The sequence below is a fragment of the Zonotrichia albicollis genome, chromosome 8 (genome assembly GCF_047830755.1).
Source record: "Zonotrichia albicollis isolate bZonAlb1 chromosome 8, bZonAlb1.hap1, whole genome shotgun sequence".
NCBI classification, from domain to species: Eukaryota; Metazoa; Chordata; class Aves; order Passeriformes; family Passerellidae; genus Zonotrichia; species Zonotrichia albicollis.
The window spans coordinates 6,437,966-6,454,325 of NC_133826.1; the positions used below are offsets into that span (position 1 = coordinate 6,437,966).

Consider the following 16,360-nt stretch of genomic DNA (forward strand, 5'->3'; position numbering starts at 1 on the left):
GTCCAGCCTGGCCTGCAGCATCCCTGCAGCAGTGACAGCTCCTCAGGAAGGATCTGCAGCAGGGACAGTGCGTGGGAGGGAGGGGGAGAACAGCCCAAGGCTTCCAACTCACACTGCTTTTGTAGTTTTTCTGTATGTGCAACATAGACAAAATTAAGATGAAATCAAATAAAAGCTAGACTTAACTGTGGAGAGAAAAGTAGTTTGATTGCTACATCTAGCTACTTACTCAATCATTATTAACTGTAGCAAAGCACACAAGGCAGAGGTTCCTGATGTGCTGGCAAGGCTGGCTGTAGAGTCCAGAAAACTTCTCCTGTGGATGCTGCAGATGCTCATTTTGCTACTTCATGAGCTACTTTAAGAAGTAGGTTTAGCTAGCTGCAAGGATTATTCCAGTGGAAAAACAAATACCTCTTATATATCTCACATAATTAATTTATCATGACTCAACTGGAAAACAGTCTTCCTGCAAAGGTTTATTATGAAATAAATAAAAAGTCCATAAGAGAAGTTTGAAAAATCTATTTTATGAAGCTTTAAGATGCATTGGGTAGAATTATCTATGGTTACATTTCAATCTCAAAATAACAGTTATTTTGGGCAAGACACTGAAATGCCAAAAGATTTGATTATCATACATGTGGAAGATAACATTGATGTAGCATTTCCTAACAAATTGTCCCATCAGAGGAATCCTCGTATTTACACATTGCAAACATCAGCGAGATTTAAATGACACCTTGCATTTTGTTCCTTGCTTTTTAAATATGCAGGACCCAGGATTATGATGCAACTGCTCCCAGCGCCGTGGCCTTCACAGTGGTTACACAGAGTGTGTGCCCCAGGCCTGGGCTGGGCCCTGCCACCAGAGCCAGTCCCTGCCCGGAGCTGCTCAGCCTCTCGTGAATTGCTTTGTCTGTCTCAGTAAGTCCAGAATCCCTGAGAAAGGAACCGCTGCAGCTGCAGGAGGGCAGGGCTGGGCCGGGTACGTGATCAGCAGTGCTGTGGGTGTGGGCTCAGCTGCCAGCCCTGCCCTGCCCAGCCAGCCCCGCCCAGGCCAGGCCAGGCTCACCCCTCAGTGCTTGCTGGCAGCGAGGCGCTTCAGCAGCGGCTCATCGTACACCCAGCACTCCCCGTCCTCGTGGAATAACTGCAAAGGAATAACCATGTGTGAGCTTTTTGTGACTCCAGAAAGGAACAAAGGCCACAGGCTGAGCTGCTGGAATAAAGCTCACCCTCGTTTCCCAGGAGGTCTCGTTCTCCTTCCTGGCCCTGGCCTCGGCTCTCTGCCGCTCCTCAAGCGCGTGCTTGGCCGCCGTGGCTGCGTCGATGTCTCTGATCTTCAGGTTGTAGGTGACATCCTTCCATAGGCTTCAGAGAGAAAGGGCAAGGGAGACTTTTATGGGAGCAGAGTGCTACAATCTGAGACACAGCAGTGACTAAAGGTAGATCTCAGGTTAGAGAAAGGGCAGAAAAGGCCTCAGGATATTTGAGATTTGTGCTGTTATGGCAGGAGGGAGGAGGCTGTGAACATTTGATCCCAATTAGGATGTGAGGGAGAACTCCAGGTCTCCTCTTGCCCCTTAAACCCCCAGCCTGCCTGTACCTGGGCTCAGGGAGAGCAGAGCATGCAGTGCTTGGATCAGTGCAGCTTTAGTCCCTGTGCTGCCAACTGGAGTCTAACCAAAATGAAACCTTAATGTTCCCAGTAAACTGAAGTTCTTACCAGCGAGACTCAAAGTCGTCTTGGTCCTCCAATTTCCTTACCTTCTTCTTTATTGTAGGCATTTTCTTGGTATCTATAAAGACAGCATTCTCCTGGAGTGGAAAATGAAAAAGAAATAAACCTACTCAGTTCTTTAGCTAGACTTCAAATTTCCTACACTCTAGTGCACTGCTTAGCAGGAAATACATGAAACAAGGTAATTCTTCAGATTCTCTTCTTGTACAGAAATCAAGCTTCCTTAAGAATAAATGAACAAGTTTTATCCCCAGTTCAGCATTCATTTGGACAGCCTCATAGGAGGTTCCAACTATTAATGTTTAAAATAAAATCCCAAGCCCACAAAACCACCCCAAACCCCCCTTTTAAGTACAATCTTGTATTTCTGATGAAAAGACAAAAACGAAAGCAAGCTGTGTTACCCCTGTGGAGTACTTTGCATACATGACCCCATTCCATTCTCCTTCAATGGAGCAGAAGGGTTTCTTGTCATTTGGAGAACTAAAGAGAAACAAACAGTCATTTCTCAGCTGTATTACAGCAACTGAAAAACCCTAAAGGATCAAAACTTGGTCTTCTGTAAAGCCTGGTTTCTATCTATCTCTCTCTATCTATCTCTCTATCTATCTCTCTCTCTCTCTCTCTCTCTCTATCTAAAGAGTCCCTGCCCAGCCCAGAGGAGGAGGGCTCTGTTCACAAGGGGGCAGTTTGGCCTGAGTGAATTACATAAACCTTCACAGGAAGCCCTGATCAGGGTAAACCAGCCTTGCCCCAGGGCTGGATCTGCATTTAGAGTTTAGGAAAGCAGTTACAGGCCTTCCACACAGATTTAAGGTGGTGAGTTTAAGCTTAAAAAGGTTTCCAGGGAAACACAAGACACCAGTTTTTAAATGGTATCTATCAATGTGTCAATGATTTAAAAGCAAGCTAAACCTCATTTTGTCAGCATCCACTTGCTGGCATCACAGCACATCTCCAAATACAATGGGAATCTCCACTGAATTCTCTGTGCTGGGTATGTGCACAGGGTTTAACCAAAATCCATCAAACCACAGGTAAAACATGTGAAGTTTGCAACTGACACACTATGGGCAGTATGGCAGGCTTGTGCAGTATTTGTATTTGTAGGAAAGGTAATGATGGAGGCACTTTAGATAATTCAGGACAGCAAAGTTCCTTTGGGAACCAGCTGAGGATGTTTTCAAGCAGCACAAAGTAGGACACAGGCCTGTGCAGCTTCCTCTCCCAAACTTGGCAATAAAATTCCATGACAGGTAATGATGAGCTAAGTTCTTCTGGGTGTTGCTGCTTCAGCATTTTACACTCTTGACTGTCTTCTTAAAGCTGTTGGCACTTAAGGGAGGGAAAAGTGAGATGAAAGAAGCTGCTTACAAAATTTCAGCTGTAACTCTGTGCTTCTTTCCTCCATAAAATGGTTTTGTGTGGAAGACAATGGAAGCATTGTAACCTGTCTTTGAGCAATTGATGCTGCACTCCCCCCCAAGCTCTATCCATGGCACAGTGAGAATAGACCTGCAATTGCAAACACAGAAATGCACATCATGAACAGCTCTTGATCCATAAATACTAAGCATGAAACACTCCAAGGCATTAAAAACGAAAATAATAATTAGAACATTTACTTACCTTCCATAGCCATTAGGAAAAGTCAAAATATAGTGTTCATCATGATCTAGGCATGTAACACACCCTATTAAAGAAAAATAAAAATAAGATTTGAAAAACATTAAGCAAAACCTCTACAGAATTTTTCTTAATGATCTCATGAAATATGCCATTAAAAACAGGGGCCATGAAAAGGAAAGGTGGAGGAGCTTTATTTTTAATGAATGCTGAGAATGCCCAGCTTCTGGAGGAGGCAGGGATGGCAATATTTTTGGGAAAAACTGGGCCCTAGGTGTTGTCAGCACACAGAGAGTGGAAGGAAATCTCTAACTCAGATACATAAGCTCCAGTTACATAAATTCAACCACTGCTTACATTTAGTACCATGACTTAGAATAATTTACATTAATTATTCTATGAAAAATCCTACTTGCAGAATTGAATTTCTCCTCTGCTGTTCAGTTTGCACACACATACCTTGCCCTATGTTATGAACCCCAATAGACATTCCTAGGAATTTGGACTTGGTCCATATGTGAGCATTGAACTGTATCCTCTTGCTAAAACACTCTGCATAAAATGCTGAAACTGAAGAGAGAGGCAGGTATTAAAAACAGCAGCACAAGACATTGGTACCTTTGTTCCCAAATTCATCCACTGGGAAATATCCCCAGGTGCCTCACACTTAATGTGTAACAGAGTTTGCAATTTCTCACAAAAGCAGTTTATGATTTTTCAGCCTTAATAAATATTCAGCTTTTAAATCTGGAGAGAAAGTGTAAATCCAGGATTTAAGCCCAGAGCTGATTTTACTGTCCCCCCTCTTGAGGCCAAGGTGTTGTCAGAACTTACTTGGAGGGTGGTGAGAGACCTGCTCTGCCACAAAGGTGACGTTGCTTTTGCTGACCCAGGGCACTGGTCCTTCAGAGACGGGCTCCTGTGGGCAGGGCAGAGATCCCATCACTCACCTGACAGCACTGCAGGCTTCCCTGAGGAGCTGCCTCCATCTCTAAAGGCTTCTAAAATGGACTGCAGGACTCCTTCCCCTGGAACTAGGATCCTTTCTAAAGGATCCACTCTCTCAGTTTTAAGTCTTTGTTTTAACTGTCCCCACAAAAAAACAGTTAAACTGAAAGACTCATGTAGAAACGCAGTTACAAAATAAATAATATTATATAATATTATATAATAATATATTATTATTATTATATTATTTATATTATATAATACATATATTATATAATACATAATATATAACATTATATTATTATAATATAATAAGTATATTATTATATAATTATTAATTATATTAATTACATATTATATTAATTATATAATTATTATACATTAATATATAATATAATATTATATTATATATTATATATTAATGTATATAATATTAATATATTATATATTCATATATAATTTATAATATAATATTATAATAATATATAATATAATATTTATATAAATAATATTATAAGTGGTAGGAACAGTTTTTGCTTTTGCTTCTGAAAAAGTCTGATCTGCACATTAATAATGATCAGATTCCATGTACCACAAAACCATAAACTAATATTTATTTCCCGTGGCAAAGAATGTGAAGTGTAGTTAATTAATTCATGGTTGGAAGCAGTGGAAGCTTAAATACAACACTGCCTTTATGCCAGCAAACTGGAGTGCAAACATTCACCTCAGAAACAAGATTTCAGCAAACAGATCAGTGGGAAGGAAATGGGAAAAATGCATGGCTTATACCCAAATAATCACAGTGACTTGGATGTGTTACACACATGAAGCACCTCACAGCAGCACTCCCACACCACCACTGGCAACTTCCTCAGGCAAGAGGCCCAAATGTGGGGCCAAAAAAGAAAAACAACAACAAAAAAAAAGCCCTCTGGGCTGCACTGGTTCAAAAAATAAAAGCAAAAAAATCAGAACTTTGAGAATAAACAAATTCATAATTCGTGCTATGAAACAGTTCAGGGAAAAAGGACACTTTCAACACATCAAGTCATTCTATAAAAAACAATAAAATTTGTTATGCAAGATTTATACTTCTGTCAAAAGAAAACAAGGAAGGATGGGGAGAATTGGTTAAGAAATTGCTACAGTTTGTTGATTTGCTACTTAAGCACAGCACAATCCATTTCAGTCAGTGACTTAACAAAGCTTTGGGTGGCATCTCTGCATGGTGGGCTCCAATAAAACACCACAGGAAACTCACCATGTCATCCTCAGTGCCAGGCAACACCCAGTGGCAGCGGAAGATCTCCCCCAGGATGGGGTTGTAAGGCTTCTTAGCAACTGAGCCCTTCCTTCCTGCATGGAAGGCTGAGAGGTACCACTTCACCACCTGGACCATCCTCTCCTTGGGATCCTTCTGGTCACTGATGCTACAGAGAGAGAGAAAAAGGACAGGCAGGGTGAAATATAAGCAGGGACCTTGGATACAGGAAAGTTTTATGGGTGCTTGGTTGTTTAACAACTACAAGTTTGGCTGATTTCACCTCTTTTTGAACAGTCAAATGATTTTTCAACCAAAATCCAAGCACTACTCTTCAAAACTACCAACCTGTGGCAGCCCACAAGGGCCACAAGCAGCATGAGAGGCAGTGAATGCTCCAGTTCCAAAGTCACATACCTGACAAACAAGTCTGGGTGTGCAAAGAAGTCAGCATACATTTCCAACAGCGACCTCCTTTCCAGGATAAACGTTGGGAGAACCACCTGGGTGAAGGAAAACAACTCATCCAGCTGAAGGTGTTTCAATATCCTGTACAAAAGCCAGCTGTAAATAGCAAAGGGAGCACCCACAGCATGGTGTGCTCTCAGCTGACTGAGCCTGAGCTCACCAATGAGTTCTGACACATGCAGGTCAGTTGGCACCTTCTCCAAACCCTAAGGTTTAGCAGGAACAGTCTCATCCCACTGGATTCTAGTCCCACTCAGAGCACATAAAAAGCTGTTCTGAATTGCAGTTTCTCTGCTGGTTTCATTCCATCTCTGTGAACGCTGGCAATTCTCAGTCACAAACACTCCCTTGCAGTCCCATCCTGCTGCATGGCTCAGCAAGACCAAGGTTAAGCTCTTCCCTACTGCCTCCCAAAGGTCCATTGTGGATCTGCTCAGTGTGATCCACCCCCAATTACTGTTCCTGACAAGGTACATCTCATGAACATTCCTGGCAGCCTAATTTGAGATCAGTAATTCTCAGTTACCCCAAGAATTCCCAGAATAGACACAGTTTGGATCAATTCCTGTTCAGAACTGCCAGAAACCCTGAGCTGTTTGCTTGTGAGCTGCTGCCTGTTCCCCCAGAAAAGTGTTATCTTTCTATTATCTCCTGTTCATTCCAGGCTGGACAGTTCAATTCATCACTTAAGGAAACTCATGGATAAGGATTGATCTCTCCTGCCCTTTCCCACTCTGGAATTACTTGTTTAAATTTATCCAAGCTGCCTGGAAAGACCAACACCTTCAGAATGCTGCTCATTGAGCCTTCAGACAGACACCAGCATGGATCTCATCCATGAAGAGCCCATCCCTCTCCTTGCCAGACCTAAGTGTAGCACTTCAAAATACACACAGGCAACTTATTTCCTCATTAAGATCCCAACTAAGCCAAGCTTTTCACCATATGGTTACTTCCCCCTTTCACTTTATGTTTTATTGAATGCCACCATATCTTGGGATCTTGGAGCTCTTTGTTCTAGGAAGCCAAAGACAGAAGTAACAATTCAGCATTGTCCCTATGCCAGCTTCACAAGCACTCCAAGAATTGGGTTCAAAGAGAACAAACAGCTACTTTCCATAGCAAACTATGTTCCCAAACAGATTTTAGCATCTGGATATACTTATTCTGCAGCTACTCTCTCCCTTCCAGTAAGAACTCCAGCTCAAAAGCACCATGCTAAAGAGATTACAGCTTCACCAGCTCTTAGAACAAACATGCAGTTAAATTATGGAACATTTTTTGCACAGAACTCTGGGTTTAACTCCCCCTCCCATCCTCAGGAACCCCAGCAAGCTTACCTTGGTGAGGTCCATGCCTAATCTCACTTGTGACAGGAGATGCATGATAACACTTTTGTGCTCCTCCACCGACTCTCCTTCCCCATCATCTTCTCGATCGTCAGGAGGATCAAAGAGATCTGAAAGACCAAAGAAATGGCTTTTGTTTTCCTCTAAACCTTCAAACCAGACTGGATTTCATTAGCATGTATCTCCAAAAATACAGGTTTTAAATCCTACGATTCAGCAATCTTCCATTAGTAAAGAAACAGTAATTAAACCACTTCCCAAAAGTACCTTGCCAAATACATACACACACACATATGCATAAAAAATCCTGCATACATTGACCCAGTTTACACACAGAGGAACAATCAATAGCTCCTCAGTGAAAGCTGACACAGGCCACCTACCAGCATCATTTGTGCCATTAGACATGGAAGAATTGAGGGACTCTGTGGTGTCTGGACGTTTCAGGCTGCTCCCCGTGCTGCTCCGAGTCAGGACTGCAGCAGACCCTGAAGAACTACAGAAGACTAATGAATTCTCACAGTTCAAATCAAGTAATTCAGACCAAATTATTGTAATTTGATATTCACAGACAGGGATTTTAGTGATAGACATCAATAACTGTGCAGTGGCAGACATTAATACACATGGTGCATGCTAATTCACAGAGAGCTCAGAATGGATTGCAGCTGAAGGAATGGGACAGCCTGCAGCCTCAGACAACACATGAAGGCAGAAAACAGCTGACTAATCCCTCTCTGGAATGTGTAGCATCTCTTAAAATTAATTTTTCAATTAATAAAAAATGAAGAGTAAACAGAGATTTTGAGAAAAGGGTGGCAACTTCAAAGAATACAATTGGTCCCTCAGCAAAGGCTGCAGCAAATGCTTGTGAAATGCACCATGGCCTCAGATTACAGCTCTGAGCTGGGAGCTTCCAGAGTTTGGTTTGTTAAGAGTGAACACATATCTGATGGAAAGGGAAGGAGCAGAGAAAGGAACTGCCTCCCTCTACCTGTCTGTGGCTGAGGGCAGGGGTAATCTCACTTTAAAGCAATTTCTGCAAGCAGACAAGGATGCCCTTGGAGCTACAGACTGCACACACTGCACACTGCCAGCCACTTACTCCAGGCATCGCTTTGGGGAAGAACTGCTCTGGTAGAACTCATCAGCATCATAGAACTCATCCTCACTGCTGGAGTAGGAAAAATCTGGGACTGTATTTGGAGACAGGTTGACATGGCTTGGAGAGGTGAGACTGCTGCTAGGTGCTGACTGCCCACTCCCTGTGGAGTATTAAAAATTACAGAAACAATAAAAATGAATTCTTTCGAAATCTACTTTAACAAGAATTGTTCAAATCGATAAAGGCTGATATACACTCAGAAGAGGAAGTACAAAATTAAAAGCAATAATTAGGCAGGTTCATAAAGAGTTTAATAGTTGACAAAAGGAAAGTCACAAGGAAAATGCAGAGCACAGAACACCAGTAAAGTTTAAGGGACATGTTTTCTCCAGTTACTGCAGGATTGCAATGCTGGGGAGACAAAGGGAAGTTGGTAAAACTCATACATATTGTGTATATATGGTGGGGAGAAAGAGCAGCATTCCTGGTTTTAACAAAATATTGAAATTGGTGTTGATTAAAAGCAAGATGCAGGCCAATAATATTGTTTTAATGACTAATTATAGGATTTGTTGTGTTTCAATAAAAGTTACCCAGAACTGTACCTGTACTGTTTGGGGTTGGAGTCTGGTTCCCCAGCGATGCTACCACGGGTCCCACTGGCAAAGAGGAGGGTCTCTGCTCTGACTTGCACAGCTGAGCAGGTTCTAGGCGAGATTTGGACATGTTAACCCCAAAATTCAGGAGATTCCACATTATTTCACCTCATCTCAAAAATCAAATCACTTTCTACAAAAGCCATACCTAGGTCCTTTTTTTATTAATCAAAGACGGCATCTAAAAAAACCCACACTTGTTTAGCTAGAAAGCATTCGCCTTTTCTGAAAGTTATAGTTTAATTTTTAAAAGGAGTGTTAGAAATGCAAGCCAGTAACTGAGAGTAAATACAACACATCAGCTTATCCCCAGAACCAGGCTGGTGAGAACGCTCTGTGCTCCTGCCCCTGCTCAGCCCTCTGAGCTGGGTGTGCAGTCACTGCTCTGGGTGGCTGTCCCAGCCTGGCTGGCACTGTCACAGCCTGGGAAGGGCTGTCCTCATCCTGGCTGGCAGTGTCACAGCCTGGGAGGGGCTGTCCCCATCCTGGATGGCAGTGTCACACCCAGGGAAGGGCTGTCCCCATCTTGGCTGGCAGTGTCACAGCCTAGGAGGGGCTGTCCCCAGCCTGGCTGGCATTGTCACACCCAGGGACCTCAGGGGGCTGTCCCCAGCCTACCTGGCATTGTGACAGCCTGGGACCTCAGGGGGCTGTCCCCAGCCTGGCTGGCATTGTCACACCCTGGGAGGGGCTGTCCCCAGCCCACCTGGCAGTGTCACAGCCTGGGAAGGGGCTGTCCCCATCCTGGTTGGCAGTGTCACAGCCTGGGACCTCAGGGGGCTGTCCCCATCCTACCTGGTAGTGTGACAGCCTGGGAAGGAGCTGTCCCCATCCTGGCTGGCATTGTCACACCCAGGGACTTCAGGGGGCTGTCCCCATCCTGGTTGGCAGTGTCACAGCCTGGGAGGGGCTGTCCCCATCCTACCTGGCAGTGTCACACCCTGGGACCTTAAGGGGCTGTCCCCAGCTTACCTGGCAGTGTCACAGCCTGGGAGGGGCTGTCCCCAGCCTGGCTGGCACTGTCACACCCAGGGACCGGAGGGGGCTGTCCCCAGCCTACCTGGCAGTGTCACACCCTGGGACCTTAAGGGGCTGTCCCCATCCTACCTGGCAGTGTCACAGCCTGCGAGGGGCTGTCCCCAGCCTACCTGGCAGTGTCACAGCCTGGGAGGGCATGGTGCTGATCCCTGATGGCTCCAAGGGGCTGGGCTGATACACGGCGTCCACGGGGTTGATGGTGCTCTAGGCAAGAAAAAGAAAAACACATCATTTTTTATCCCCCTCAATTAAAACAAAATAAAGCATAGATAGCAAGAACATTGTGAGCGTGAGAAATGCCCAAATGCAAGAGAGAGAATTCCTGAGAGAGGAAGTAAAACACAAATTGACAGCTGAGGACACGAGAAATACTCTGGAGGTGGGAATATTTTGATTCTTTACACAGACTGCACAATAAATTGTATTTGATGCAGATTTGAAGCATCCTATAAAGAATTCTTATTTCAGGTTCTTGCTTCTGGTATGCCACCCAATGTCCATTAATTAATAATGCATGCAAAGAGTGGAAAGTTAGATGCAAATTATCTGGCCAAAATTAGCATAGATTATCAGTATTTTCAAAGTTTTATTTTCTCAAAAATTCATTTTGCAGATCAACCCATAAATCAAAACAAGAATCATCAGCATGCTTAGAGCCATGAAGCAGCTTTGTTGGCACAATTCTTCCCAAAGCAAGCTGACAGTGTTCAGTGCAGCTCAGGAGAGGACACCTCAACCTACTTCTGAGTGTGGGCACTTGGAAAACGAAGCACCAAGTCCATTAAGTGCTCCCAAAGTCACTGACTTCAGGCAATGTCCTTGGTTTTATGCAAGAAGACCCCTGGAAATCTGAACTGCCATCCCTTTTAACCCAAAATATCATCTAAGCACTGTTTGTTATTTATGTTTACATACAACCACCAGAACTGCTTGGTTGTTGAGGAAAAGGCACATAAAACCTTTTTCCAAGCACCTTGCAATTTAAATGCCTGATCTATCAGAACTATCAAAGTTTTTGCTCAGTTTTCTCAGATTTCAGTCAGTATGTCCATCCCTATCCTTTTTTTTTTTTTACACCAGTATTAAAAGAAGTGTCTACAAATGTTCTCCTCTCCCTTTAGTCCATTAATTTCTATTTGCATTCAGACTGAGGGAAACAGGCTCATTTTAACCTTCTTCCCATTTTCCTACTAAAGGCAGATTCCTTTCCTGCCTTCTTTCCCAGTTACCTGAAATTCTGAACTTTTTCCTACATTTGGATGTTTGGACAATGCTCTCAGACAATGGAGGGGTTCCTGGGGCTGTCCTGTGCAGAGCCAGGAGCTGGAGCACTGTGATCCCTGGGGATCCCTTTCAGCTCAGGACACTGTCTGACTCTAAAAACCAGTGAAAAGTTCTATTATTTTTTTTTCATAGCACAGGATTTCTTTAACTAAAAACAGAACAATTATTCTCTGCTTATCACTAAAAAAAAAATCTCCATTAAAACATCCATAAATTAGCTTTCTACAGTTTCATTCGTTTTACTACTTAGTATACAAATAATCCAGTACAGGTAATATTTCTCCACTGCATTCCAGCATAGAGGCAATGTCCCTTACCCAGTACTTCACCTCCTTGTGGAATTATGTATTCAGCACAGGAAGGTCCCTGTCCCACAGAATTCACAGTTTAAAATGATGATCCCATCCTAAGAGTTAAGATTTAAAACCTAAGATGGTTCTATGACACACAAGATGCTATTGCTACCTACATCTCCTTTATTTTTTAGGGAAACTAAGATTCCACATCATACAGAACACTGGTATGATAAAGAAAGAACAAAGTAACTCTGGTTTTGTATTCAGGGTTGTAACCTCATCCTTAAACAACTCTCCATTCTGCAACAAGAACTGGAGTTTCATGTTGGATATTTGAGGGATGCCTTCATGGGCTAGAACAGCTGAAGGCAGACCTGAAAGCTGAAAGTTTCCTGCTCTGAGTTTAATAACAATTGAGTAACAATTACACAGAAACAGGACTCGTCCCACCATGGCAGCAGACAATGATTCCATTTCTGCCTAAGTTTAAAGTGCAATCCTGACCTTCAGCCCAAGGTGACACTGATCTCCACAGCATCACAATTTCAGACTTCACAAGCACTGACCCACAGTTAATATATTCTTACAGAAATATTTTTCCTCCCCAGTACAGGCCAGCCCACAGATAATGAGATCAGTGGCTAATCAAATTCAGACTACATCAAGCTGCAATATCTCTATAAAATCTCTGAGTTGCAGCCCAGATGTGCAGGTGCCTGTGGAAGTGCCTTCCTGCACAGCTTCTCTTTTCCAGGGGACACCACAGAAGCTGCTCCCTCACACTAAGACCTGAATTATGTTCCATCTGCAGGGCACATAATAATTCATTTATGTATAATAAGCACAAAACTGAAATATGCATGTGCATCTTCAGTCCAAGGTTCACACCACAAAATCCAACTGCTGAATCTGTTTGTAGTGGACAAACAACCAAAGCCTGGGAATTACTGACAGCTCTAATGAAAACACATCAGGATTTTCAGAATTTTTACTGAAACCAATCTCCTATTAAAAGTATCTGAAATGTACTCAAGTGACAAAAAAAGAACAAAGAAAGAGAAACCATGTGTGACCAAAACCAAAAATGACAGAAGTTACATTAAAAATGCAGCAGTTCTATTAAAGAAGAAACATTGCTTAGACAGACATTACACAACTCTGCATCAAAGGAGCAGCACTGTAGAAAAGACAAACTACTTGAAGCACACGGAGAGCAGATCTATTTCCTACACAAAGACACTTAAGACAGAACACAGAACTATTTCTATCCCAGTAATTTCCCTTTCATCTGTTCACATGGCAGATTTTTATCTAAGTGCTCAGTCACAACACTGCTGCTCAAGACACTCCACACAAAAGTGACCACTCTATCTGCTAAAGACAAGGGTTAGCCAACCTAAGGACTCAACAGGAATTTTAACAAGACACTGGAAGCAGTAAATTAGAGAAAGGAAGAAGCATGTTGCAAAGTGAGTGGAAATTCAGGTCTCTGTTCACATGTTCTGCAGAATTAAAAGGAGATAAAGATTAGATTTAAACTTACTATAAGTCCATTTGCGTGCTTCTCCTCATTATTTTGGTCCTTAAGGAAAAAATGTTAAAAATATCAACATAACAATCTTGCATGACTTATCAGCTCTGTGCTAAGTGAGAACAGTGAGTTTCCCTCAGGAATGTTCACATTTTCAGCCATAAAATGTTCCTCATTGTGACACAGCAACTAAACTTGGGGGACACAATTCCACACCCAGGCACTGCACCTCTGAGGATCAGCATTTTCTGAGGGCCTGTCCACATGAGCGCAGACAATTTTTAAAATATCCTCTCTGCACTGCAGAGTGCAGCTCTGCTTTACAATGGGGGTGCTTCCCAAATACCCAGGAGCTCCCCAAAATACACTCTGGAGCTCCCATAAAAATGAAGTTCTCAGTTTCTGTGATTAACACACAAGAAAGGCAGAGGTTTAAGCTGAAAGATTTTAACTGTTGCTTTTTGGCATTCACTATATTTTAAAATGCTTTCAGATCATTCACTATCTCAGATTTTTGGTTATTTTTGCCCAGAAGCATAAGTGAAAGGGCAGGCAATGTAAAAACCATCTGTCCTCAGGGGAATGGCATGAGCAGCAGACCATTGATGCCAATCTGAGCTGGCACAGTTTTAGCACTGAGCAGCACCAGTGTAAATTTACTGAACACCAAACCAAATCTCTTCCCTGCTGCTGCAAAGTTCACATCAGTCAGTACATCAATGCCTAACTTTATCCAGTGTGAACCTCAAAACTTGTCTGCAGGGTATTCCCCTGGATTTCCAGTTACATTTGAAAGGAACAAAAAAAAAAAAGCTGTAAGAAGTATAAAGAAAATTGGCACATGTTTGTGTTTTGATACTTAATACATCCTTCCTTAGCTTATACAGTTGGCAATAGGCTGTCCAAATTTCACCTCTGCTAGTTGAGATTTTTGAAGTCTGGATTTCCATGGTAAAAAAAAAAAACACCAAGGACAAAAAGTTCCACTGGGTTGCAAATTTACAAAACACATCATTTTTTCCCAACACAAAAAACCTCCATGTTGTGTCCATAATCTCTAAGGTCTTAGAAATAAACCCCAAAGATGCTGCATGAGCACTGACGTTTGCTGTCCCACCTCAGTAATGCATCACTAAGGTAAGGAAGGCAGAAATTCCCCAAAACTGGGCAGGCAAGACTGCCAGAAATGGAGTGGAAAAGAGAAGGGGAGGATGCAGAACGAAATATCTAAATTATAAAAGGTACTTCATAACACATATATAACACACATTTCTAAGAGTGAGTTTTACCACATCACTGGCACAACATTTAATGTATTTTACACCACACACATCAGCAGGGCTGCACATCTTCAGCTGCCACACACACAAAGGGACACCACAGGCCAAATGCTCCACCTTTTTTTATTCTTTATATTATTTTGCTCCCACTTTGTTTATTTTGACTTCTTTTTGATAAGCAATGAATGTACCATGATTCCTGTTTAGCTGGTATTTGGTTCATTATTTTGGAAATGCCACGAGTCACCTCAGTATGAGTGGTGTAATTACAGATTATTTACCAGCAAGTTTAATGAAAATTTAACTGTCCAAATATTAACACAGGTAAAAATCCATGAAGCAGAACAACAGAACACCATTAAAAGAAGAAACAAAAGAAAACTCCAATAAACAAAAGTCCAGATTTGCCTCAATGTTCCAAATAATCACAACATAATAAATGGCTGTGTGTTGGAAACAGAGTTCAAAGTATGTAGAGAAGTGGTAACACAGATTGGCAAACCTGTCAGCAAATGAGAGAGGCACTGTGGAAGTAAAAATGGGGTGCAGGGTGGTGTTCAGACCATTTGTTTTCAGCACTGTCAGTCTGCCACACTTGCCCTACAGATCTGGGAAAAAAACCTGCAGAATCTCAAAAGGTCTCTACTGGAGAGCACAAAGCTACAGCCAGGCACAATTTTACACAGAGATTGCATCATACACAAACAACTTGCACAACTCTGGGGGAAAAAACCCCCAAATCCCTCTGTACTATAAATTTTCTACAGCAGTAGGAAATCAAGATACTAATACAGTTAATGGAAAAGGTGAAGGAAGACAGAATTCCCTTGTGGTTAAAAAGTACAGCTGCCTGAGAGACAAAGAAGGGGAAGAGAAAGCAGAAAAGAGGTTATTAAAGTACTGGGAATTTTTTTTTTCACTATATGTGGATCAGCACCTTGCAATTAGCTGTGCATAAGCCCCCCTTTAAGCCACCTTGTCTTCAACAGCTCCAAAAGAGCTTCAGATTTGGTTTAACAAAACACCAAAACAATAAACCCCCACTCCTTAGTGGATAAGCTCACCTATTTACTCTGGTTAATATTTAGTGGGACCGAAAGAAACACTTTAAAGTCTGATTTAGTGCAACAAAAAGCAAGTGTTAGCACTTTGGGGGACTCAAATTCCAGCTGCCTTTGCACTCACATGGCAGCTGGAGCAGTGAAGGACTGAACCTGACCTAAAGGGCTGCATCTGCCACTACCAGCTTTGTCCATTATCAGCAAACCACCTAAAGAACTCCAAAATGTGTTTTGGCATCAGCATAAGTGGTCACGTTTGTGTGACTCCCAATGAACTCACAGAGAGCAGAAACAGGATTTGATATTCAACAGAAACAAGAAAGATAACTCAGTTACCAGCTCTGATCAACAGCCTGAAAAGCAGATTATAACTCTGCAATTTCACACTTGCTAATTACATAGCAGAGGTTTTGAAAAGGAGCAAAATTTCATAGGAATTAAACTCCTGTGAAAATAAGAACTACTAAATACATTTATACAGCAATTAAGAAAAAATGAGCTAATAATTCCTTGCAGTTTGTCCAACAGCTTCCTCAATACAGCAAATCACATCTAGATAAGGAAATCAGCATATTACCATCTAACCTGGCTACAACTGACTCCATCAAATCCCTAAAAATGACATTGTCCACTGACTTCACTGTACTAAAACACCTCCAAATACAGCCAGGACTAAAAAACAGCAAATTAAATACTGAAAGGCCTTTCTT

At 42.2% G+C, this 16,360-nt stretch overlaps 1 protein-coding gene across 9 annotated transcripts in view; it reads right to left on the reverse strand.

Moving 5' to 3' along the window:
- Window positions 1-466: 466 nt before the first annotated feature.
- The window catches only part of OSBPL9 (oxysterol binding protein like 9), a 57,736-nt gene continuing 41,842 nt past the window's right edge, over window positions 467-16,360 (reverse strand). For 7 of the 9 annotated variants that reach the window (XM_005482250.4, XM_074545808.1, XM_014276077.3 and 4 more), the window contains 16 exons: window positions 13,322-13,360; window positions 10,309-10,402; window positions 9,110-9,211; window positions 8,505-8,664; window positions 7,783-7,895; window positions 7,391-7,509; window positions 6,000-6,085; window positions 5,583-5,751; window positions 4,205-4,289; window positions 3,830-3,940; window positions 3,374-3,437; window positions 3,119-3,259; window positions 2,149-2,227; window positions 1,730-1,821; window positions 1,239-1,374; window positions 467-1,153 (listed from right to left, as the gene is read on the reverse strand). In XM_005482250.4, the coding sequence (XP_005482307.2) occupies window positions 1,079-1,153; window positions 1,239-1,374; window positions 1,730-1,821; window positions 2,149-2,227; window positions 3,119-3,259; window positions 3,374-3,437; window positions 3,830-3,940; window positions 4,205-4,289; window positions 5,583-5,751; window positions 6,000-6,085; window positions 7,391-7,509; window positions 7,783-7,895; window positions 8,505-8,664; window positions 9,110-9,211; window positions 10,309-10,402; window positions 13,322-13,360 (1,665 nt within the window). In that variant the 3' untranslated portion in view covers window positions 467-1,078. The remainder of the gene's footprint in view (window positions 1,154-1,238; window positions 1,375-1,729; window positions 1,822-2,148; window positions 2,228-3,118; window positions 3,260-3,373; window positions 3,438-3,829; window positions 3,941-4,204; window positions 4,290-5,582; window positions 5,752-5,999; window positions 6,086-7,390; window positions 7,510-7,782; window positions 7,896-8,504; window positions 8,665-9,109; window positions 9,212-10,308; window positions 10,403-13,321; window positions 13,361-16,360) is intronic. The other 2 variants (XR_001334176.3, XM_005482252.4) reach the window with 2 other exon arrangements.